Source organism: Parasteatoda tepidariorum, chromosome 9 (assembly GCF_043381705.1).
Source record: "Parasteatoda tepidariorum isolate YZ-2023 chromosome 9, CAS_Ptep_4.0, whole genome shotgun sequence".
Lineage (NCBI taxonomy): Eukaryota > Metazoa > Arthropoda > Arachnida > Araneae > Theridiidae > Parasteatoda > Parasteatoda tepidariorum.
Genome location: NC_092212.1, coordinates 23,910,974 through 23,935,749, shown reverse-complemented (window position 1 = coordinate 23,935,749; position 24,776 = coordinate 23,910,974). Strand labels below are relative to the sequence as shown.

The 24,776-nt window shown below is 27.3% G+C and overlaps 1 protein-coding gene across 2 annotated transcripts in view; it reads left to right on the top strand.

The window, feature by feature from the left end:
* The first annotated feature begins 2,974 nt into the window (after window positions 1-2,974).
* The window catches only part of LOC107446292 (protein sel-1 homolog 1), a 37,745-nt gene continuing 15,943 nt past the window's right edge, over window positions 2,975-24,776 (top strand). Inside the window, exons 1-11 of one of the 2 annotated variants that reach the window (XM_043050751.2) lie at window positions 2,975-3,211; window positions 7,736-8,621; window positions 9,805-9,865; window positions 11,037-11,199; window positions 14,471-14,524; window positions 15,581-15,640; window positions 15,724-15,805; window positions 17,015-17,169; window positions 20,747-20,803; window positions 20,888-20,956; window positions 21,358-21,435. In XM_043050751.2, the coding sequence (XP_042906685.1) occupies window positions 7,769-8,621; window positions 9,805-9,865; window positions 11,037-11,199; window positions 14,471-14,524; window positions 15,581-15,640; window positions 15,724-15,805; window positions 17,015-17,169; window positions 20,747-20,803; window positions 20,888-20,956; window positions 21,358-21,435 (1,632 nt within the window). In that variant the 5' untranslated portion in view covers window positions 2,975-3,211; window positions 7,736-7,768. The remainder of the gene's footprint in view (window positions 3,212-7,735; window positions 8,622-9,804; window positions 9,866-11,036; window positions 11,200-14,470; window positions 14,525-15,580; window positions 15,641-15,723; window positions 15,806-17,014; window positions 17,170-20,746; window positions 20,804-20,887; window positions 20,957-21,357; window positions 21,436-24,776) is intronic. The other variant, XM_043050752.2, reaches the window with a different exon arrangement.

Below are 24,776 nucleotides of genomic sequence, written 5' to 3'. Positions count from 1 at the left end.
AATATTAAAACTTAACAAAACAATTTTTGCAATCAGTATTTTTAACTTAATAGCAGACAACTTAATGCAGAAGTAAGACATATTTTAAACAGAACTTTAAAAAAATTTTTTATTAACATATCACATTAGCTTACCTTTTTTTTACTATTAAATAGTCCTTCAGATATAATTTTAAATCCTCCAATGTTTAACTTTTGTTACGCGCAATAAGCTGAAATAAAATAATCAAATCAATATTGATTTAATTATAAAAACTTTTTTAGACAGCACTTAATAAATATTCTATTAGGAATACAAATACCTAAACATGGTTTTCTTCCAATAATTTCATAGAAATAAATCTATCTTTCACTTGGAAAACAGCGAGGAAATGAAACTTCAAAATCAATTAATTACTTATTGACTTTTTATTTCAAATGTTTTTAAATCAAATCGTTTAGAGACGAATTAAAGTTCTTTGGAATGACAAATCTGAATAACTTAAGATTTTTTTACTGCATTTTTTCAAATGTTAAGATTGTGAAAGGTCAATCACTTAAAACTTTTTTTAAAATCTTATCTCTAAATATTATTAAATTATTTCATAAAATAACTTAGGAGCACTGAAAATTTTAAAAGTAATACTAATGCAATTATGAAAGTAATTAGTAAAACAAATAATAATAAAGTACAATGAAAAGTATAAAAAAAATTCTGAAATTGGTAGGCGATCACAAAGGTAAAAAAATTCTACAATTAAAAATCCCAATTAATTCTTATCTTCATTAAATTGGCTAAATAAAAAGGAGATGCTCTATGATTGTTAACTGCTCTGGAACCACATGAAAATATGTAATTAGTGAATGATCCCAAAATCAAGTTCATACTAGGTAATCTATAAATAGAAAAACACAAGAACGTCATTGACATGCCAATGACTAAAAGGATAGTGCTTCACCGGCGATGAAATTAACAAGATAAATAAAATTTTCTTTTGCCTATTGGGAGGAAAAAATTGGCAGTATTTACTTGGTTCTCATGATCAGTTACAATTTGAGAGATTTTTTACTTTGATTTTGGAGAACGGAAAACGAAGCATAGGTCTCAAAAATATATTTTACTTCAGTTAACTTTTAATATCAATTATTTGCTTTTATGAAAAATGTTCACATCTTCGCAATAAAGAAACAAATAAAACTTAGAAAAACAAAAGATAAATACGAAGTTAAAAGTATTTATTACAAATTTATTAGAAAATGTTATCAAAATTTTTAAAACCACCAAAGGAAAATTAGATTAAAAATCTAAACTCTTATCATTAAGGTCATTGGTTTGCAATGTCTATGTTACTAACTGGGGAAGAAACAAGCTTTGTTTCCCTAAAAACAAGAAAAAAAACTACGCACCCTTATTGTGAACCAGTTCCTTCCCATTCTCTTGAATTAATGTAAGAAAGGCAAGCCCTTCTCTTCTTTCTACTGAAACAAATATCCCTCAAGTTGATCCACTACTGTAATTTATATATACATATAGACAGTGGTCGGAAAAAGCGCACTACAAGTAATCAAATTACTTTAGTGGTTACTTTTTTTCATAGAGTAGTATGCTACTTTTTTTAAAAAAAAGTAGTGTAGTGAGGTGTGCCATACAAAAAAAAAAAATAAATAAATAAATAAACAAGCTTTGAACGCAACTAATTTTTCAAATTTGATTGGTACAAATCTATGCGGGTCTGTCAATGAATGCAATGAAAGTGATCTCATAGCTGCATCTAAACTGTTAACAGAAATTACGTAGTTAAAATCATATATAACTAATATTTAAATTAGCCATTACGAAAAATAGATATTTAATCACTTAGGTCACACTTTCACATGCGAATGCACACTCGTGAAAAATAGATGTTATTTCAAAGCAAAGGAAGGTGTTTTAACTTATGGAAGAAACATATTTCTCCCATGGGCTGTAAGAGAGGCACAACTCAAAAAATCATGTCTTGAGATAAGTGGATTTAAAGTTTTCATTGCTAAGGAAAATGCATAAGAAATGCTTTAGTTTGCTTAAACGAAGATTATCCTTCAAGTTGAATTATGAGTTGTGCTAGTATTGCTGCCGAAAAGAATGTGTATTTTCATTTTTACACCAGTTCTTAGTCCAAAACCATCATAGTCCTTGAGTTTTGCCACTATTGCAGCCCATGAGCGATTTATGCTGTTCTCAATTTTTTAGAGGAAATAAAGGAGCATTACATAGTTCAAAAATTGTGAGTATTTGATTATTTCATATTTCTCAAATTAAATATTTGTTGTCGAAAAATGCATAAAAAGTTGAAGGTTAAATGAACAAATTCGAAAAAAATTTTATGAAATAAACTTGCTCATGTAAACATGGGTAAATATTTATTTATTCCCTTATATTTAATAAAGCAAATTTCTTATTTAAAACCATTTTGTGAATGGGTTGTAAATTAAGCTCTCTAGCACAGTTAGTCTCCTTAAAGTAGTGACTACAATTCCAAAGTAATTTGCAGTTACTATATTTAAAAAGAAAAGTATATATATATATACAGTCTACCACCCATCAAACTCAAGAGATAAATTTCATAATTCTCTCTGGGAAAGCAATTACAGAAAATAAAAAAGATATGCAGATAGTAAAAAAGAATTCTTATACAACAAATAATAATATATGTGGAAGCAATTTTATTCATGGTTATCAATGGCTAGAATAACTACATAATCTACTAACTTAACAGAAGATTTTTAGAAATTAAAGATAAAATAGAACAAGAATATAGTCACCGATTCACTATTTTTAATTTAAAAAAAAAAAAGTTCAATTTCTTCAAAGCTTTTAGCTGCTTATTTTAGTACTTCCACGATTCTTTAAAATCTGCTTACTAAGTTCAGGATAAAATGGTTGGATAAGTTTACAATTGCGTTATCAGTCATGTGATATTTTCAGAGGGAAAAAAATAGCTCGTATTTTTCCCTTTGTGATCGAAGAAAGGGAAAAACCAGATTCCGTCTCCAACACTCGTTGAGAACTGATTGGTTTGATTAGTGATAGAATTAACGTGTCCTTAAAATTTCCTCTTCTTCTTGTACATACAATGACAACAAACATGAATTTAGTTAGATCATATGAGAGATGAGTTCAATTTGTTTCACATGCATTAGAAAAACTTAAAACACTACTTACTTAGATGAAATTTAGTAACCAGTAGGGAAAAGTATACATCTATTTTCTTTTGCTGCTTTAGATTATAGTTATGATTTGATGTTTTATTTACGTGTAAAATATTTTTATTGAAATATATTTGAATGATAAGTAGATCTTATTTTATTAAACATAAAGTAATGTTTCAAAGTTATGAAATATATACTTGTTTGCTTCACCGGAATTTTGAGCTGCTGCTCCAGTGAAAATTAATACAAGTTTCTATAGCATTTGAAACTTATGTTATTTTTATTGTTTCGGTGCTAGAACGAAATTCGATTATTTAATTAACCAACTGTAATGTTGATCGCTTGGCTATAATATTTTAATTTCATTTATGCATATTTAGAAAAAAAGAAAAAAGTTGAATTTACATTGCATACATTTTAAAATAGACATTCAATACAGGCTGTGTCTGTTTTATATTATTAACTAACTAATCTGTTTATCAATGCAATGTGATTACAAGTGGGCGAGAAAATCGCTTGTATTTTTTATATTTATATTGCTTATATCTAGGCTATAATCTTTTCATTTTATTTACCTGCAATTTGGCAATATCTCCATATTAGTGATATCTGTTCAGCCCAGTTACTATTCCCTTGGTGCCAAAGATTTTTAAACTCGGAAAATTATAAAAAGAGTGTTCTGTATTAAAAAATGTATCCACGAGATAAATAATATGTCCACGAGATGAGGGGATGTTTCTATATTGGTATCTGTTTAGGCCAACTAGTATCGCCAAAGGGATTTCAAACTTGCATAAATTTAAAAAAAATATATGTTGAGGTTAACATGGGGATGGCTTTGAGTTAATCTTCCTTCTGATTTTTTTTTTTTTTTTCAATTTCTTGCCTTCAACTGCCTGGAAGTTGTCAAAACTTGGCAACTGTTTTAATATTGATGTGGAAATCTTCCATTTACTTTTTTTTTACATGCATATTTAAACAGTCATTCAATCCTAGTTGTGTCTGATTTAGAACTTATCAATCAATATACAATATTAATTGTCAATGTGTCTAATTTACAACTAAATAGTTAACATATAAAATTATGCAATGCGTTTATTAGGGAAAAGAGAATAGCTAAAGTTGTTCAGATATACCATTTATTTAATACTTTTTTTATAAAAATTAGTTCCATATTTTAAAAAAGTGTTCTTCCTGTTATGTATTGTTATATAATTATTTTAAAATTATTAAAAATCCTTTAGTCTCGCAGTGGACTGATCATAAAGACCATAATCGCAGTTGAACACCAAAGTCAAGGATCATTGGCTGCGGTCAGTAATTTGTTAGCAAAGCAGGGTAGCCATCCCCTCTTCAGAGGATCAAAATTGCGATGACATGTCTTTGTATTTATGCTATTTAAAAGTCCAATATCATGATTCCTATTTTTGCATTCTTAATTTCCAATATCACAATTCTTGTAAGAGCTCAGTTTTTTTTAAAAAAAAATTAGTTACTACTATTAAAATGTGATATTTTTCATTGTGTGGTAGATAATTTAATTGTAGATCTTAGTTCGAATTTGTGCCAGTATTTAACTGACAATAATGATAGACTTAAAATCATTAGTGTTACTATGAAATAAATTTGTAGAAATTTATGATCTGCATTCGGCAATGATAGGAGTGATTTGGTACAATGGTAAATTTGTCCTTGCACTTTGTTAGTATGTAATTCTTGCTCAGGATATGTGTATCATCAAATTAATTCATTTCAAAACATGAATTATATGAGCGTATATTCACCAAAAATGTTTCAACTGGCTTATTTGACCTGATGTCACCGTTGACTTGGTGAAATTTATTCTGTTAGTTTCACTTTTCTTATTGAGGAGAAAATTACAGCTGTTTCATTCTTAAATTTTAGGGCTATGTAAGTTGCTTGTACTCAGTCGTTTACCAGCCTTTTCCCCCTTAGTTTCAATGCTTTTTTAAGACAGGTAACTTTTTTTTTGGCAAGCTTGAGGTGTCTGTCGACAAATAGTGCTTTGTTTAGGTGACATAGTTGAGCAAATATTCCTTCTCACTAATAGAAATAAATGTTTATTTTTACAATGGTCATCAATTTGTTTAACTTATTCTCTAATTATTCTAATAAAATCATAATTATAAAAGCAATAAAAATAAAATGAGTAAGAAATATAAAAATAGTACAATATAAAACAAAAATTTCTTTTTAAATAAAAAAAACTAAGATAAGTAAAATCTAAAGCTTTATAAGCAATGAATATTCCAATAATATTCAAACAATAACATCAACAGCAAAATCTTTGAAAATTATCCACTTTGATTTAATTGTACTAACCTAAGAACCTTGCAAGCTAAATACAAGTAATTATTGAAAATGTGCATCCTCAATGAAATTTATTTTGGAGCTATAAACTAAAAAAAGAACTGTCTGCAATTTAAATTACAACAATACATACTGTTAATCCTATCAGAAAATTCATTTTCGCTCATCCTGCTTGGAATAATTTGTAGTAGAATGCATAATGTCAACGACACCCACCCCCCCCNACCATCCTTGTGCTTCAAACTATCCGTATGCCAAAATTCAGCGCTCTCTGATGGATGGTTTAGTAATCTATAAAGGACTTTCATTTGCATAAATTAGTATCCCATTTTGTAAAAAGTGAAATTGTTGCAGCTATTTAAATTAAAATACAACTGTATTTCAAAACATAATTTTTTTTATATTGGAAAAAGGTAATTTATTTTATCAATTAAAAGTTAAAAGGAAAAAAACAAAAGTTGAAGGACAATGTTTATTATTTTTTTCTTTTTAATATAAGAAAAATTGTATTGTCTTAAGGTTTATGGAATATAGACTAAATGTTGATTTTCTTATTTTTTTAAAAAAATTATATTATTAAAAAAGTATTTTAAACTAAAATTAAAAATTATTTATACTTATTTTAAAATATGATTTTCAAAATTTTTTCATTGAATTACAATGAACCAGATTATAGTTTTGTTTTAAAACCATTTTTTCCCTTCATAACTTATTTTCATAACTGCCAAAAAATGTAAAGTTCAATGTTTGTAGTAAAAATAAAAAATATAAATTAGGTTTTTATATTTATTATAAAACTTTCATTCTTTTCTGAAAGTTTAAAAATTCTTATCTCTTTTTAATTATCTACAAAAAAACCTGTTGGATTTTTGCTTCAACCATTTTCAGGGATGAGATTTATCCATTATTTAGCAGATTTCAGCCTTTTTCGCTTTTGTCTCTCGAATTTAAGACTTTTTATCAAAAACTCAGATTCTCTAAAAGTTTCACTTTGATTAATAACTAATTTTTTTTTTCTGAAAATTCAGCCGTTGAAATAATATAATTATGTTTATTTCCGATTTGATATATAGATATAATCTATCGAAAGGTATATAGAAAATTCAAACTTTGTAGCTGCCAACCCTTCTGCATATCTATCTACTTATTTTAGTTATTAGCTTTTAGGAGCAGAAAATAAGATTTTCCTCATTTTTACCCATCTGCTTGATAGCTCGTATTTTTGTAATCCAGACTTCGCTGCATTTTAATATCAAACATCGATTTTCGTATTTACCTGATTTAAAAGTTAAGCGTTGCGATTCCTATTCTCACACTTTCAATATCGTTCATTGCAATTCTTCTTTACGAGATTTAAAAATCCGATATCGCGATTTGTATGCAGGCGTTTTTAAAATTCTATATAACGATTTCGTATTCATGCGAGTTTATCCAATGTCGTGATTCATTTTTGCAGTTGTAATATCCAACTTCTTTTTTCGATTTACACTTGATTTAAAAATTAGGCTTTGGATACGTATTAACGCCATTTGGAAATTACGTATCGTAATTCGTATTTACGCAATCTGAAAGTTACGCATCATGATTTGTATTTTCACATTTTTTAAATCCAATATCGAGTTTCATTTGCTTATTTCAATATCGTGATTTATATTCACTTGATTTTAAAAATCCTTTATCACGATTCTTGTAAAAAGCAAGTTTTTTTCTTGAATTAGTTACTATAAATGTGGCAGTTTTTATATCGGCGATTATTGCTACATATAGGCATTATAACATCAGTGAAACTGGATGAGAATATGCTACTGAAATTTTTGCTATAAATCACGTAAGATTTACTCGTGTGAAAATTCAGCTTTTTGGCTAATCTCATCCCTGCATCTTATATAAAATAAAATGCTAAGAAATAGCATCTTTTATCTTTTAATATAATTCTCCATCAATATTTTAAAATATATCTTCGTAAAATATTTAATGTATAGCTTTTAAATGAATTTTTGAGTTTAGGAAATGAGTTATACTGAAAGAAAATACAAAAATGAAAGTCATATATTTACGTCAAAACTAGATACTCTGCTAACTTAATTTATAGTTATAGGGTTGGGTTTGTTTGGGTTTTTGGCGCAAGAGCCAGTTTTGACTATATCGCGCTATAGTTATAGAGAAACAAGCTTTTTATTCAAGTTCTTACTGATTGTTATTATAAATTGTATTAATATGTTTAATTGCTTTTTTAGATTATGTAACACTGTGATAATACACCTTTCATTATGCATCAACGGAACTTTAGTGTTGTATTTTATATATGCTTTATCATCCTGCTAACAAGGACTATAGCTTCTAATGAAAAGAAGAAAGATAATGATGATAACAAAGAATCAGAATCCTTTCAAACTGAAAGTACTGTAGATTCATCAAAAAGTGATTCATTTGATGAACAAGACACTGATTCTAATACAAATCCAATTTTTTCTGATCTCTTACCTAGTCAAGTTTATAGTTTTGAAAAAATACCTGATCCAGATCCAGGAAAACATGATGACAAGCAGGCTCCAGCAGAGTATGTTGCAGAAATAAGAAGTATTTTAAATAAAAAACTTGTTGAAAATTTAAAAAAGAAATCTAACCCTGCCAAAGAGATTCTGGATGAAGAAGATTTGCAGAGAATAATAGCTGAAACAGAAAAGTTTTTCGGAACTGCGGAGGAAACTCACGTTTATAAGGATTTAGAACTAAGTGCTGAAGAATATGATAAGCTTTTTAAAAGTGAATCTAAAATAACCATTCCATTTCAAGATGAAAGATTATTTGGAAATGAACCAGAGGTAAACCATGCGCAACAGGATAAGAAAAGTACAAAAAGTAAACCGAAAAAAGATAGTCCTCAAAATAATGAGGTTTTGCAGCAGTTGTCTGATAAAATGGAAAAAACTGCAGCTGAAGATCAAAGTGACGAGTTGGATCAGAACCCAACTTTTAGTGATTTGAATGCGAAAGAAATTTTACATACTCCTGCTCCTGCTCAAGCTTCAGGAAGTACTGATAAAACTGGATCTTTTGAGAAAAATATTGGAAAGAGGAGGAAAAAGCTTTTTAGAGAATTAACTGAAGAAGAGAAACAAGGTAAAATTTGTAAATTTAAAAACTATGTTTGTACCATTTTACTTTCTTTTATTATTCTTATGTAAAGATTGAAGTATTAAGTTGCAAGTTATTTTTACAAAAAAAAACAAAACATGCCATTAAAGAAAAGAAAGGAACACTTACTCACACAAGATTAAGTCCTGCAGTGGACTGATCGTTAAGATACGGTTCCCATCAGATCACCGAAGTCAAGCATCACTGGCTGCGGTCAGTGTGCGGGTGGGTGACCACTTGGATCAGTCTGCTTAGGGACCGAGGGTGTGCGGTTTTGGTCCTCGTTAAGCTGTTCTACTGTAAAGTGCTCAACTTCGCGTGCAGGTCGTCAAACTACCGAAGCGGGGGTGCCATCCCCTCTGCCCATTGTGCAGCTCTAGTGCGACGTAAATGAACTACAACAGCACACAAGATTTAAATTCATGTCTTCTTTTTATGTACTGACTTCTATCTATGTAATCAAGCATTTTCATTGAATTTTGAAGAAAAATATTTTCAAATATGACAACTTCTACACATTGCAATGGGTTATGAAAATAAATTAGTGCTAATCTTCAAAAATAGGGTAACTGATACAATGCTGACCACAAATCTATTTTTAAATAAAAGTTCATTAAAACCAATTAAAAAACCTTTGATTAATAAAATCCGATTTTAACAAATAATGCATCATGTTGCTATCGATAAAAGGGACTTTTACTGATAGAGATACTTATCTTATTTAATAGCATGGCAGTTTATATTAAGTGATATAAGGGGAGTATTTTATTTTTATTATTGTGCATGATAAAATGTTAGCTTTAAATTTTTTTTCCTAAATCTGAAAACTTTATGTCTGAATATTAATGTAAAAATCTATTCAGTACTTGCATGTGGAGTCTTGTCTAACAAATAAACAGTATATAATTATTGCAAAAATCCTAAATTAAAAATTTAATCTTCCTTAAATTTTATTTTTATTTACATTTTTCGGATAATTTCTTTTGATTGGTTGATTTTAAAGATAAATAGATAAATTACCTTAATTGTTTATTAATTAAAATGTAAGCATTAAATTTTTTATTAATTAAACTTTGATTAATTCCACTTATAACTTTTAAAGATAGTTAGAAAAATTACCTATAGAGTTTTTGGAAGCTAGCTATAATAATATTTTTTTTTATTTCAGCTAAAGTGCTCTATGAAACAGCTGTTATGATTTTAAATGCTACCACTCCTGACAAAAAAAGGTGAATAATTAAAAAATATTTACTTAAATTATTTATTTCATTATATTAGAGTTACTTTAGTAGAAGTACAATTCAACAAGTAATGTCATTAAATAATTTAAAAAACTGTGCTGAAAATTTGGGTTTGTAAAACTTATTGCCCACAATTCACGTAGGACCCTTGAATAATCATTTATTGTCCACATTTTGTGATAAAAAATTAATTAGAAAAACATGTATTACTAGCACAAAAAAAGTTAACAACAAACTGGTTTTAATAAACTTAATACTGAAACTAAAATATTAAAATTACAAAAGGTGTGTACGACAAGGTGTCAATGCATTTCACAGATCTATTTAAAAAATTTGAGTTTTAAATGATTTTTTTGCTCAGTAAAAAAAAAATAGTGTAACTAATATTTCACAGCAGTTGTTAAAAATCCATACTTTTTTCATTTTGAAGATGACAAAAAGTGAAAAATTTCAAAAGTTTTTCAATTTTAAAATATTATTGTAATTTATAAATGTTATACATAATTTCTTGTATTTTCTGTTAATATTGTAGACGAATTGAACTTATTTTTTTATTGTACTATAGGGTATTTTTAAAGTATTTTCCATTGATAAAAAAGTTGACTTCATTGTCGCCCTTGAAAGTCAAAGGAATTTTTCTGTAGCCTTATCTTAGATTTTATTTTTAAAAAAATTTCTTCTTGATCATTATATATATTATATTATTTTTTACATTTTCGTTCATATATATTTTCTATTTTTTTCTTTAACAATATGTACTTTTCAAAGAAGTTTAGAAATAGTGATATATTATTTATTTTGTTTAAACAAGTGATTCATTTAAATATTAACTATATACTGACCACTGTTGTTACAAATGCTACTCCCAAACTGGCATAAAGTTTTTTAAGGAGTAAAGCACTTGTTTTTTGCCTTATGGTTGCTTCTAATTAGGTATGGGCAATAACCAAGAATACTACTGAATTTCCTAAACGTCATATTTGTTTTATAATCCTCATATTGAGGCCATTTTATGCCCTCGAAGGTTAAATAGATAATACAATTCCTTGTCTTTACTTTCAGATATTTATTTTTCTATGACATTAAGTATTATTTTCAGAGATTATCATGCTATATATTATATCCTGAAAAAGGTATTAATGTATTTTCCTTTTTTTAGAGCATATGATTTATTTAAGCAATCTGCTGAACTAAATTATTATGAAGCTATGAAAATTGTTGGCCAAGCTTATTTCTATGGGGATGTTTTCCCACAAAATTTGACTGCTGCAAAACTTTGGTTTGAAAAACTAGCAACAGAAGGCTCACCCTTTGCTCAAATGGTAATATGCTTTAAATTAAAAGGTTTCTTGTTAATTCATATCAATTGATCCTACTTCATGTTAGCTTACAAATTAGTTTTTCAATAAAATACTTTGCTTACAACAAATCACTTTTTTTTATATCTACATTATTAAATAAGGAAACACTTCATGGCTAGAAAATAATTATCAAATCATATCATTGCAAATTTATCAAATCATTTTTAATTAGTTATTTTTATTACTATGAATTACATTTTTTAAGAAATCTGTAGTGATATTAGTATACGTCTTAGTCTTTACTATCATACTACTTAATTTCATAATTATATTGTCACTGTCTTAAAGTTTAATTAACTTTAAATTCAGTGTTTATTTATTAATTTTTTCCATCTGGTTGGTTGTTAATCCTCTGATGCAGGTGGGACGCTGGTGTCCCTTTCATATATCTTTTTCTACAAGCAAAAATATATTTTGGTATTTTTTTTAATTAAAAAAAACAGTCTAATAGTTACTAAAACAATCAGTGAGATTATTGAAATTATATTTGTACTAAAATAGAAAATCCAAAAAAAAAAAAGTACTTTGAAAAATAATTTTTTTTATTCTTATTCAATAACAGTCAAATTGATTTTGTAAATTCAAATCAAATCAGTCAGTCAAATTGATTTTGTAAATTAAAGAAATTTTAATGATGAATAACTGTTTCTCTTAGATCTAAATAGGTGCAATTTAAAAAAAAAAAATTTGTTTGGAAATTAGCCTTGTGTGGAAAATTTTACAATCAATGCAGAAAAAGACACCAGTGTTTCATGCTGCATTTCATAAATATAAATTATTAAAATGCTAAATATCATATTTCTCACTTATTTTGACCTAAATTAACATAAAATAATGAAAACATGTTTAATAAAAATTCTACATCAAACAGTTGAGGTCTGCCTTGAAACTTCACTAATTAACACTGATCTGAGATTTATCCATAATAGTGTTATGAAAAATATATTGGTGCACTCCCATGACACCGTACCTCAGTTTAGATTGGAAAGGGCAAATAGTAGTATTTATAAAGGGATTATTAATTCATAGTTATTTATAAAGGGGATTATTAGTTCATAGTTATTTATAATGGGATTGTTTAAAAAATTTAAGAATGAATCATCAATTTTAGACGTAGTTTTCAATTACTGGGGCTGCTCATTTGCTGTTATGGTACAGTAGTGAAGTGTTTTAAAAATTACTTTTCGATTTTCTTAAATGAAAATGGTTGACTTAATATCTTTATATTTTATTTTATAACCGTCGTTGAGCAGTCGACACAATTTTGTGATTTACGACTACTAATGTTCAACTCCGTAGCCTTGTAATTTTGAACCCAATCCAGAAGACAAGGGAACTGCTGGATCAAGTATTGGGAGAAATTTGCCTTTGTGGGCAATTTTTTTGAAGGAAATAACCCGCATTTGCGTTACATGGGAGGAAGACTACGAGAACCTCGCACGGTTATCCTGACGGCAAGGGGACTCTAACCCACAATCCGTTTACCACTGAGGATATTTCACATCAGCATTGTGGTCGGTGCAAGCCGGATGTGGAATTCGTATCGACCAGCCATCGCCGGGATTAAACCCCGGTTCACCTCATTGGAAGGCGAACGCTCTATCCCCTGAGCCATCAGGGGATAGAGCTCTAATCAGGGTTGGCTTTTTGCCGGCAGAAACTTGTTTAAGTAAACTGAAAAATGTAACTCCATATAACTGTAACAAACTTTTTAATTCATTGTTTGTAAATATATATTATTTTGTTTATATTAATTATAAAGAGTGCAGTATATCAAATATTTATATAAAACAAATCGGACCCATTTCCTGAAACTTATTTTTCCTGTCAAGTTTCAACAACTACCCCAGCTGCTACATGGTGGTCCAGTTTTAAAAAATATGCAGATGAAAGTTTTACAAATCTTGCTTGTTTCTTGATGGCAATGCCTGCTAGTTCTGCTGGACTTAAGAGAATCTTCTCAAATTTCTCGTTCGTGCATAGGCAAATTGAGAAATTATTTAGGTTTAGAAACTGCATCAAAACTTGTCTTTTGTTATAGATTACTGCAGAGTGCAAACAATGTAATATTTGATTTTGAATGGTGATAATTTTGTATATAAATTGTTCTTTGTTTAACATTTAATTGTTTTTTCTATGAATTATCCATTGTATGTCAATCTCAGTACTTACTTTTATGTCATTTTCTGANCTCCAAGCATCTGCAGTTGGTTTGGCGCTGCCGCCCAGTAGCTTTGGATCCGAAGCTTTTGTTCTGAGCCGGTTTCCTCTGCTCGTTCATCGATTGTGTGGCTATTCTTCATGTGTGACTCAGAGCCGTGTGTTGCTCTGTCACGGCGCTGATACGGGGTTTTGTTTGCAAGATCGGGATACTAGTATTCCCTGAATGCCCTCTACGGAGGCGGGTAAGGGTTAAGATTTGCTTACTAGCTTTATAGTATAAGGAAATAATTATTTAAAAAAAAATTTCTTTATTAAAAAATTGTTAAATTTTTTTTGTTGAAATTTCACGTTAAAAGTCAAAATTTTTTATTGTTATTTTAAGAGTTTTGTATAACTTTAAATACAAAAATTCTGATTATCTACAAAATTGAGGGTTGAAACAAAGACACATTGCCTAATTTTGTAAATAATTCCTTAACAGTCAACAATATATCACCTGTGTGTGTATATAAACCTCATAGTTTTAAAGCATTTCTTGAGTTATGATGAGTGTACCATTTTTTTAGCAGGAACAACTGAAAAGAAAAAACTTATCAACAAATATATGAAGAAAAAATAAGAAGAAAAATCTTTGGACCTGTTAAAGTATTACTAGCCAGAATTTTAATCTGACAAAATATTGCAGGTCAAAATTTCATGTTGACAGAATTTCTTAGTAGAGAATATCACATGAACAAAATATCTAAGTACAGAATCTCACTTAGGCAAAATATGATATAGGATCTCATGTGGACAAATATGGTAGTGCAGAATCTAACAAAAATAAAACAAGAAACAAATTTTTCCATGGATAAATTAACATGATACAGGCTCACGTGGCAAGTGGTGTCATTCGCCACAGCATTTTACAAATAAATGAGTACTTCTTATAATCAAATCAATGTTTATCTATTTGTGGATATTTAGAAGTTTGATGCTTTTCTATAATTACAAGAACTAATGAAAATTTGTTTTAAGAATTTTATATTTTTTTATTTAAAATTTGAATAAACATTCATTTTATTTATAGTATTTAGGTTTGATGCATGCTACTGGTTTGGGAGTTCCTCCTAATTTAGGAAAGGTAAATGAAATTCATATTTCTTGTTTCAACCATTAATCTATTTGAAGTTTTAAATTGTAAATTGTCTGGTGAAAAGTATTTGCTGTATTATATGTATATTTTTTTGTATTAAAATGAAATGTATGTTAATAAGCTTTAAGAAGTTATTAGAATTGTTAAAAAACATATTTATTAGACTTATTAAAATCGAATGAAATATTATGAAAGCTATTTTAATGACTCTGAATAAGTTTTAAACATACTAACAAGCTTAAAATTTAGTAACTAAGCCCAAATGAACAGATTTAAATGTATAAAATGAAACAAAAAAAATATTCCAAAATATTTTGTTACTACATAAATAAGGAAATTGTGTTCATGCAATTTTAAAAGAAAGTAGAATATTTTTCTGTCTAAAGAGGACTTTTAAAAAGAATTGTGGACTAACATTAAAATAATTTTGGTGTCAAAATATTTCGTTATTTAATATTTTTTCAATAGAGATTTATTTATTATAAAAAAGGCACTATTTAAGAGTTTTTCATCAAGCTTGGAAAGCAAGGAAAACTTTTGTTTCTACATGGGTTTATACTCAAGCAGCTTAGGTGAATTTAGTGATTAATGATTTATATTTATTTAATTAATTTATTTTTTGCTTTAATGATTCTGTAAATCTTTGATACTGTAAATTGACTACGGTTTCTAATAATTTTTTGTCAAACTTAACTGAACTCTATTTTTTCCTTCATTAAATTTCAAAAAAGGAAATAAAAATAATTAAAGGAATTATTAGAATTGTTGAAATTTGATCTTAAGGATTTATTAACCATTATATTTAAACATACTTTATTATAAAAATTTATTTTTGTCATATATAGCAATTTAAATTTATTGTTTTCAGTTTTCCTAATAAATTTTAAATATTTTATAATACTTAAAATACCTTGATGGATTCAACTTTATATGAAGTGAAATTATGTGGTTCAATATTTTATGATTTGTTTTGAAATCCAGCATTTATGTTTGTTTTAAATGTATTTAAAAAAAAAAACTGCCCTTATTTCTTTATTTTTATAGGCCATAATTTATTATACATTTGCCGCTCTTGGAGGGGACATATGGGCACAAATGATAATGGTAACATTCTTATGCTTTTTTTCATTGTATTTTACCTTTAACTATTTTCAATTACTGCACTGATTGACGTTCTTTATTTTTAGGGTTATAGACATTGGGCTGGCCTTGGTTTGAAGACTAATTGTGAATCTTCGTTGCATCACTACAAGAAAGTTGCTAAAAAAGGTAACATATTTGTGCAAGTTCTAAAAAATATCGATTTATTAAAAACAGTTAAATTCTGTTTCTTTATCTTTTCAAAATTATTCCAAATTTTCATCATTAGCTTATTTTTTGTAGCTTTTATGCTGTGTTATTCCCTCTTTGAAGATTTGTTAATAATATTTTTAAAAAAAATGTTCAAGTTTACTGTTAACTAGATAATAAAAACAAATTATGTTGTAGAACATTTTGTTTTTGTTGCTTGAGATTTTTTTTAACAGATCTTGGCTATTTTCACATCACTGATTTTAAAGCTGCAATCGGTTTCTCTCTCTTAGCTACAGTTTTGGTTTTTTAAATGTCATTTTTAGTCAGTTTTTTTGTTGAAATATACAAGTTGTTATATATGTATAATAGGGTGCCGCTTAAATGTTGTGGCAAGCTTCCATGAGAGTTATGGCACATCATCAGGATATAAACTGCATTGGAACCCATGCCTGGAAATGTTGTCATACACCGCTAGGGGTGTTTCTGTATTATAAACTGTTTCTTTTTGTTGTTTTGAACAGGTCATAGTAGAATAGCCCCCCCTCGTACGGCGACATTTCCGGGTATAGCTTTTTATGCAATTTTAATCCTGATAATGTGCTTTAACTTCCTTAGACCTTCCTTCCTTTATTGCAACATTTACACAACTCTCAGTAAAAATGACGTTTTTAAGCTCGTACATTTCAACAACAACAAAAAAAGACTTAAATTGTCATTTAAAAAAAACTTATCTTTAGGAGCAAAACTAATTTCAGAGTTAAAATCTCCACACCTGAATTAGGCATGATTAAGTGTTTGTATAAATTCAACAAAAAATTGTTTCCCCTTATAATGATTGTAATAATTGTTAACAGGAAAATAAATGGAAAAAAAAAATAGACTGTATATTATTGTAATTAATTTTTTTCCTTGTGAAAGATTCATTGCTTGAATTTGTATAGCAAATTATTTTTGCAGTATATAGTAATAGAAAATCTGTATTTTTCAAAATAATATATGTATGAAAATCAGATTATAAGAATAGAAGAAAGTGTGATTCACTTCTGTTATATATCTATTTGTTTTTTTATAGTGAGTTGTAACAAATATAAATGGATTGATTTGGAATATAATTTATTATCGATGCTAATTTGGTGTCATTTTTTTTCTCAAGTTTGTATAAAAAAATATTGTATGCCTATTTAGTTGAGGAGGAGTTGTCTACAAATGGAGGAAGTGCAATTCAAAGAGTAAGATTATACGATGAGTTTGAAAATCTTGGATCCTCTTCTCAGCTTTTAGATGATGACTTAATTCAATATTACCAATTTTTAGCTGATAAAGGGGATGTGCAAGCTCAGGTATATATTTGTATGAAAGACGATCTCATAACTTTTTTTAATTCATCCTTTTCAATTTTTTTTATTATTTTAAAATAACAGTAGAAGATTTTTATTATGCAAACCTTGAAAAATAAGGCTTTGCATTTTATAGAATTTTGTATTACATAAATCATTTCACATAACATTTAACCAGGGATCTGTTTAGAAGAAATTTGGGTTCGTTAACGGACCTTTCACAAAATAATTTATCTTTTAATGGGACTCTTCACAAATTTGTTTATCTTCATTGTTGTTTTGTTAATCAAATAAACCCTTCTGGGGGGGGGGGAGAAAGACAATTCGCGACGAAGTAAGTTTTCCAAGTTTCAATAAGTTTAAGTTCCAACTGTAGTATTCTAAGAAAATATTTTTACTTTTACAAACATCGTGTGCACATTCTTATTAATATTGAATCATAATTTTTTTTTTCGTAAATAAATAATTGATCAATTTATTATTCATGAAATTAATTAGTAGAATATTATGTAAATAAAAAAAATTTTATGTCAATTTTTTAAAATAAAATATTATAAATTTATGAATTGTTTAAGTTTACTTAATGTGTAACACATTGAAAGTGATACATAACTAACTGTGCTATTTAAAATAGGTCAATTAAAATTTTTAAAAATGTGAGTGATTTTGTTTCCATTATTTGTCGGAAATGAATATTCTGTGTTGAGCAGTTTAGGCTGAATACCAAATATTTATATGTTTCATCTCTAATTTAGTAGCAGCATTTGTTGAGCAGAATCTTGTATCTATATTCAATATAAAAATTTCTTAAAAAGATTTTTAGCATTTTTTTAAATTCATAACAGGACCCTATTTGCACAAATTCACAAAAGCAGGACGCTGTTTGAAAGAATGTGACTTAATGCTTATTTTATATTCACAAATTATGAATAGTTTTTTCACAATTTTGCAGAAACAGGACCTTTCACAAAATGTCTGGACAGACAAAATGTCTGGACAGACCCATGTTGACTTATCTGTTGAACATCACAGTACAGACGAACCTATTTATCTTGAATCTTACGGGAAAGGCGAAATTTGAGATAAAGAGGTTTCATGTTGTACAGGTACTTTAAAAAAATTAAATTAAATTAAGAAATTCTATTAAAAGTGCTTTATTTTTAGCTGAGAAATATAGGCATATCTGTAAATTAATTATACCACATACATCTATTTACATTATACATACATCTATTTACAAAGCATTTTTTTATATATGCATTAAACACTGAAAATAATTTTTCAAAGACTTTTTACGTCTAACCTTCTTTGTTTCAATTATTCTTTTAAGGTTAGAAAGAGCAGCAAATCCCTAGCAGCCAACATTTTCCTGGGATTCAAAAATAGTTTATAAGAGATTTACAGCTTTTTCTAATTCTTTCGCATTCAGTTTTAGTTCATCAATATGATCTTCTTTTTCATCTGATATTCCTTTGACATTATGTATGATTTTCGCATCTGTCAATGTTCCGCATGTTGCCAATTCATTTCTCCAAGCATAACAGTCATTCTGATAGCATCCAACACATTTATTTTTGGAAGAGAACTTTTTTCATAGATGGCATCTACAAGTTTGCATGCCAACTGTTTTCTATAGTTCATTTTAAAACTCCTAATTATCCTTTGATTGATTGGTTGCAATTTTGAGGTAAAAATGAATTTCTATTCCTAGCTTTCTTATCTATGTTGGAAAGCTAACCCCTGGTGGTCACTTCGTCCTACTCATCAACCCCTCACTTACTGCCAGAATCATTGTATTCTTTTCCAGTTAAAAAAGTGCAGGGATAGTGATTGAAATTCCAAGAAACACCCCCACCTGTTCATCCCTACTTCCTGTGAGTTCACGAGATTCATCTGTCTCAAGTTATGCTGATAAAGAAAGTTTTGGCATTTGTGCTCTATTATTAGAAATTCGAGGAGCCGGGATAGCATGGTCAGTAGGGCGCTGGGCCGATGTCCGAGAGCTCGTGGGTTCGAACCCCGCCTGTGGGTGCGACGTATGATGTGGCAGGAGTCGAATTCTTGACCATAGATGGCACAACTGGAAAACAAGAACAATCGCACCCCCTCTGCCTAAACAGGCATGCATCAACAACATTAAAAATTTGAGAAGCGGATGTTCGACATAAACATGGAAAATACATTGATTTTCGACAGTAAATGTAGGGAATTTTAGAAATTTTGGGGTATAGAGATTTTCGAGATAAAGAGGTTCGAGATAAACAGGTTCAACTGTATATATTTAGGACAGATCATTATTTAAATGTCTTAGAACATTCTTTAGATGCTAATTACTTCAAAATAAGAGAAAGACTGAAATTATCAAAAGCATTAGAATTAACAACAAATATTTTGAATTTTTGGTTTGCTGTAAAGATTATGACCTTGTAGCAAATATCTTTTTCTTGTAGCCAGAGAGTTAAAGATTCTTGCTTAGTTTCAGAAATTTCTTTGATGTGATTTTCATTATTTACATCAGCAAAATTAATGGAGTGTATAGAGAATTGATGTTTATAGAATTGCATCATATAGATCTTCTACTGTACTTAAATGATTATTACTTATGAGATATTATCTTTTAAAACTGTCTATAGTGTTTCGATAAAATTTGAGCATAAACATAATGCTCTATTACCATTGACACAATTTTGACAATTCACAATTTCGTTTTTTAAATTTTATAATTTTATAATTTATAATTTATTTATTTTGTTATTTAAAGTTTTGATTCCATTGCTAAAAAGATTAGTTATTAATACTGCAAAATGTTAATCCTTAATAATTCTTTACAATTTTGTATTCGTTATTTTAATTGCATATGTTGACTGGTGATGGTTTTACACAAAGAGAAGTAAATATGACTTATTTACTGTTTAATTATTGTAAAACTATTAAGAAGTTTAGATACCGATTTAAATATGTTTATCATAAAATGTTTTGTAAATATAGGAACATCATAGTATTACTTTTAAAAAAAGCTTTTACTTATAAACAAACACTGCTTTCAGTTTTAAGCTTTTAATTAGGAATAAGAATCAAAGGCATAATGATATAGAATGATCAATAAATTTTATTAGTTACCTTTATTTTTTCCGATAAGCAATAACTTTATAACTTTTATTAATTTTATACTGATGACTACTAAAGAACAATCTGATTTTCAAGTGGGAAAACTATGGATCATATCAAGTGATTAATTTGTTAAAAAAAATGTTTGGATCATTCATCAATTTTTGAATTTTTTAAATGCTTGTGAAAATTAATTTAAATGATAGTTTTCATGTTGGTGGTACAGTTAGTAGTGAATATGACTATAATGATCGAGTTATTGAGAAATTAGACAAGCATTTAGAATTATAATTGATGGTTTAAAAGTACAGTTTTCTTTGAAGTACGTATTTGTATAACCTCTCTAAATGCTTTAATATTTGTATATTATAATTATTCCACAGTGCTTGTCGATAATTATATAGTATAATTATAGACCAGCCTGTGAAATAAATATTATATGCCTATACATAATATGCTTGTCTATAATTAGGTTGGACTTGGACAGTTACACTATCAAGGAGGAAGAGGAGTGGAACAGGATCATGGTGTAAGTGCACTTCAATAATATGTTAGAACTAATAATATCTCCTTTTGAGCATATTAATTTATTTAAATTTTGATATTTTTTCAGAGAGCCTTAAACTATTTTCTTCAAGCTGCAGATGCAGGCAATGCCAATGCTATGGCATTTCTTGGAAAAGTTAGTATGATTTGTTTACTTTAAATTGACACTTTTTTTATTTATTTATTTAAAAAAAAAACTTCAATAGTTTTTCTGAAGAAATATATTCTGCACTATCAAAAATTTGATTTATAATTTATCGAGTTGCATGTTTTTCAAAGCTTTTGTTTTTAAATATGCTAAAAGTAATAATGTTAAATGTAGTATTTCCAAACTTCCCAGTGGTCAATTTATGTTAATTTGGGGGAAAAAAAGATGGTCTAAAACCTTTAAATTGTGTGGAAGTGATAATTATAAATTATATAGTGGTAATAATAAAAATTCTTATTTATGAGTTAACTAATCACTAATTGAAATTGATAAAATTTTATGAATTTCTTTGTACAAAAGTAGTAATATTTTTCATATTTTTATAACAGATGTATCTTGAAGGTGGAACTGTAGTGAAGCAAAATAATGAAACAGCTTTTAAGTACTTCACAATGGCTGCAGAAAAGGTACTATTTTTTAATGTAAATTTTAAAAAGCTTGCCTTATTCTAGCTTAGATTTCAAAATATGAACGACTTTATGGAATGTAAAATTAATAGTACAACTTTTATTATTTATTGTATTTTATAACATATTTTTTTAAATCAATATTTTATGTATATTTAAGACATGTAAATTATTTTAATTTTAATCAATTAGATAATGAGATTTTATGCCCGAAATAAATTAAAATTAAAAACAATGTCAAATCTGTTTAAAATTAAATCTTGCATATAGACATAGATTTTAAAGTTTCTACTAATAAAAAACTATAGATATTCTAGATTTTAGAATTTTCAGATACTATTTGAAATTTTTTTTTTTTTTTATGTCCAAAATTTACCTTCTGTAAAATTTTTTCTTTTCCTTTTCTCTCTTATTTTTCTTTCTACTTTCTTTTCNGTCTGCAAAGGAACCGAGGGTGCTTGGTATCGATCATCCAGGGTTGCCACAGACTACTAAAATGCGACTATTTGCTACTATTTTCGGCCTTAGGCGACTATGGCGACTTTTTTCGCTGTTATCTTAAATTTCCGTTCTGAACTCGATTGATCAATGAAAAGAAAATATAAATTTTAAAAAAAAGATTCTTCATTGATTTTTTTCAATTATTGTTTTTAATTTTAAGCGATTCAATTTAATAGGAGGGGTATTTTGTATTTAACTTAGTTATAAAAAGTTAGTTTTTTTTTTTCAAATTTATTTAATGTAGGTAAGTATAATAATTTTATTATTTTTAAACCAATAAATGTTCAGTTTTTAATTATAAAAAAATTAAAACAAAGCTTACCTTTATTTAATTTGTTTTTATTTTTGAGAAACTTAAAACAAAACTTTAAAAATATTTGGCTATTAGTTGAAAGAAAATTTAAAAAAAAAATTAAATAGAGTTTAATGATGTTTTGACACTTTTTAATAATTTAACATTAGTACTTTTTTTTTTTTTTTTTTTTTTTTTTTTTTTTTTTTTTTTTTTTTTTTTTNTTTTTTTTTTTTTTTTTTTTTTGAATTTTGAATTTTTATTAAAATTCTTTCAATACTTGTTTTATAATTTGTTAGATAGTCAAAAGAAAATACAATAAATAAGTAAAAATATTTTTACATTTATTAAGTACAGAATTTGACCATTAGTTAATACTACTTTTTATTTTAAATAAAAAAAAGAGGGTCTAATGATGTTTCAAAAGTATGTTTTTTTTTTCAACAAATAATTTAAAAATTTTTTTTTTTTTTTCTGAAGTGAACATTTCTTTGGTTTCTTTTCTACTTTCGTTTTTTTTTCTTTTAATTTTAATGCATGTATGTAAAATATTTTGTTACAGTATTATTATTTTTAAGCCAATAAATCTTAAATCATTTTTAATTTACGAAAAATGAAAAAAACTTGGGTTTGCTTTCACTTTGACTTCTTTATTATTTTAATTGAAAAAATTAAGCAATGATATTGATGTTATAGTAGAATATGTTTAGAATTAATATTTTCTTTTGTAATAGATTTATTCCTTTTTATTTATTTTTGATTGATTTAAAGATTTGCCATAGGTAATTTCTGAACATATGCTAAATCACGATACATCGCTACCCTGTGGCAGAATCGCAGCGACACGGCGTCATTGTCGCAGAACGTTACAGAGTTCTTGCACAAAGATTTTTCATTTGAAAAGTAAAAAAAAAATTACTTTTCTTTTCTACAGAAAAGTACGTGTAATACTTGAATCATGTATTCACTTAACCACTTTTCGACATGCTCAATTTCTGCCGATAGTATCGTGAATCGATGTAATATTTCGGCAGTTATTGATATTTATTTTCACAGGGATTTTAAATATCCTGATAAATTTTTAACGATATGGAAAATTCGAATCGTGAATTTAAGTATTTACTTTTTTTATGCTGATATTTTTTTATATGATATTATTCATTACAACAACCTAATCTCGAAACGAAACACACATTTGAGGAATCCGATTCGTGCGTGATTTCGTCGTCGATCATTTTTTCGGTAATTACTACTACGGATTTCATGAATTTTAATTATTTTTTTTATTGTGATGATTAATTACAAAATGCAAAGAAGGAAATAAGTTGTGTGCCCCTCCCAACGAAATGAGAGAATATCACCTATAATACTAGAATAAAAAATTATTACATGTTCAATTATAGAAAATTATAGTTTTTTTTTCTTCTTTTTTTTTTGTAAACACAGCACTTTTGTTATTTTAAGTTAGTAACATATATGATTGTTATTATAAAAGTATCATGCAGAAAGATATTAGTGCTAGAGAGCTTTGTCGCAGATAGCTCAAAAAAATTCTGCCACAGGGTATCGCTATATTGTGATGTCTAATGGACGATGTATCACAATTTAAAATTTCTGACATCACCCAGTCCTAATCATAGTATTTGACAATTAAGCTGTAATTTTAGTTATTTGGCTACTATTTTTGATAAATTTTTGTTCCTGTTCAAGCAACTATTTTCATGCTTGAGGCTACTAAATGCAACTATTTTTGTTCATTTTTTACTGTGGCAACCCTGCAATCAGATAATGAGATTTTATGCCCGAAATAAATTTAAATTAAAAACATTGTCAAATCTGTTTAAAATTAAATCTTGTATATAGACATAGATTTTAAAGTTTCTACTAATAAAAAACTATAGATATTCTAGATTTTAGAATTTTCAAATACTATTTGAAAAATTATTTTTTGTATGTGAATGTTACTTGAGAGCTTAAATTTTACTTGCTGTGCATTTCATGAAATATTTTTCTATAATTTAAATAAAGTATTCTTTGCTAAATGTTGCCATTATTAAAATTTCATATACAACTTCATAAAATTTCATAAGCAAATTAATATTGCCATTTTATTGCTATTCGAATAAATCTTGTTTTACCGTACTATCATTGCCTTCAAATTTATTATTGTCTTTGTAAAGATTTGATAATTTGTCTTTGTGGAATGATTATAATTTTCTTCTCTTTAATTGAATAAAGATATTTTTTCATTGTTAATCTAAAAGGTATATCTAAAGGTATATATATATATATATATATATATATATGTAATACAATAATTAAATACTTTTGTATTAATAAAAGCATTAAAACTTCATTCGTTTTCATATAATATCTTTAGTAAAAGATAAGGGTAGAAATTCTATTTTGGGACTTCAAGGCTAAAAACATGCCAATGAATAATAATTAGATTTATACTTCAAAAGAGAAGTTATTTTAAGATCTTTCACTTCCATATAAGGAAAGATTAAACGATTTGCTTTGAGTAATAAATAAATTGATGAGGCGT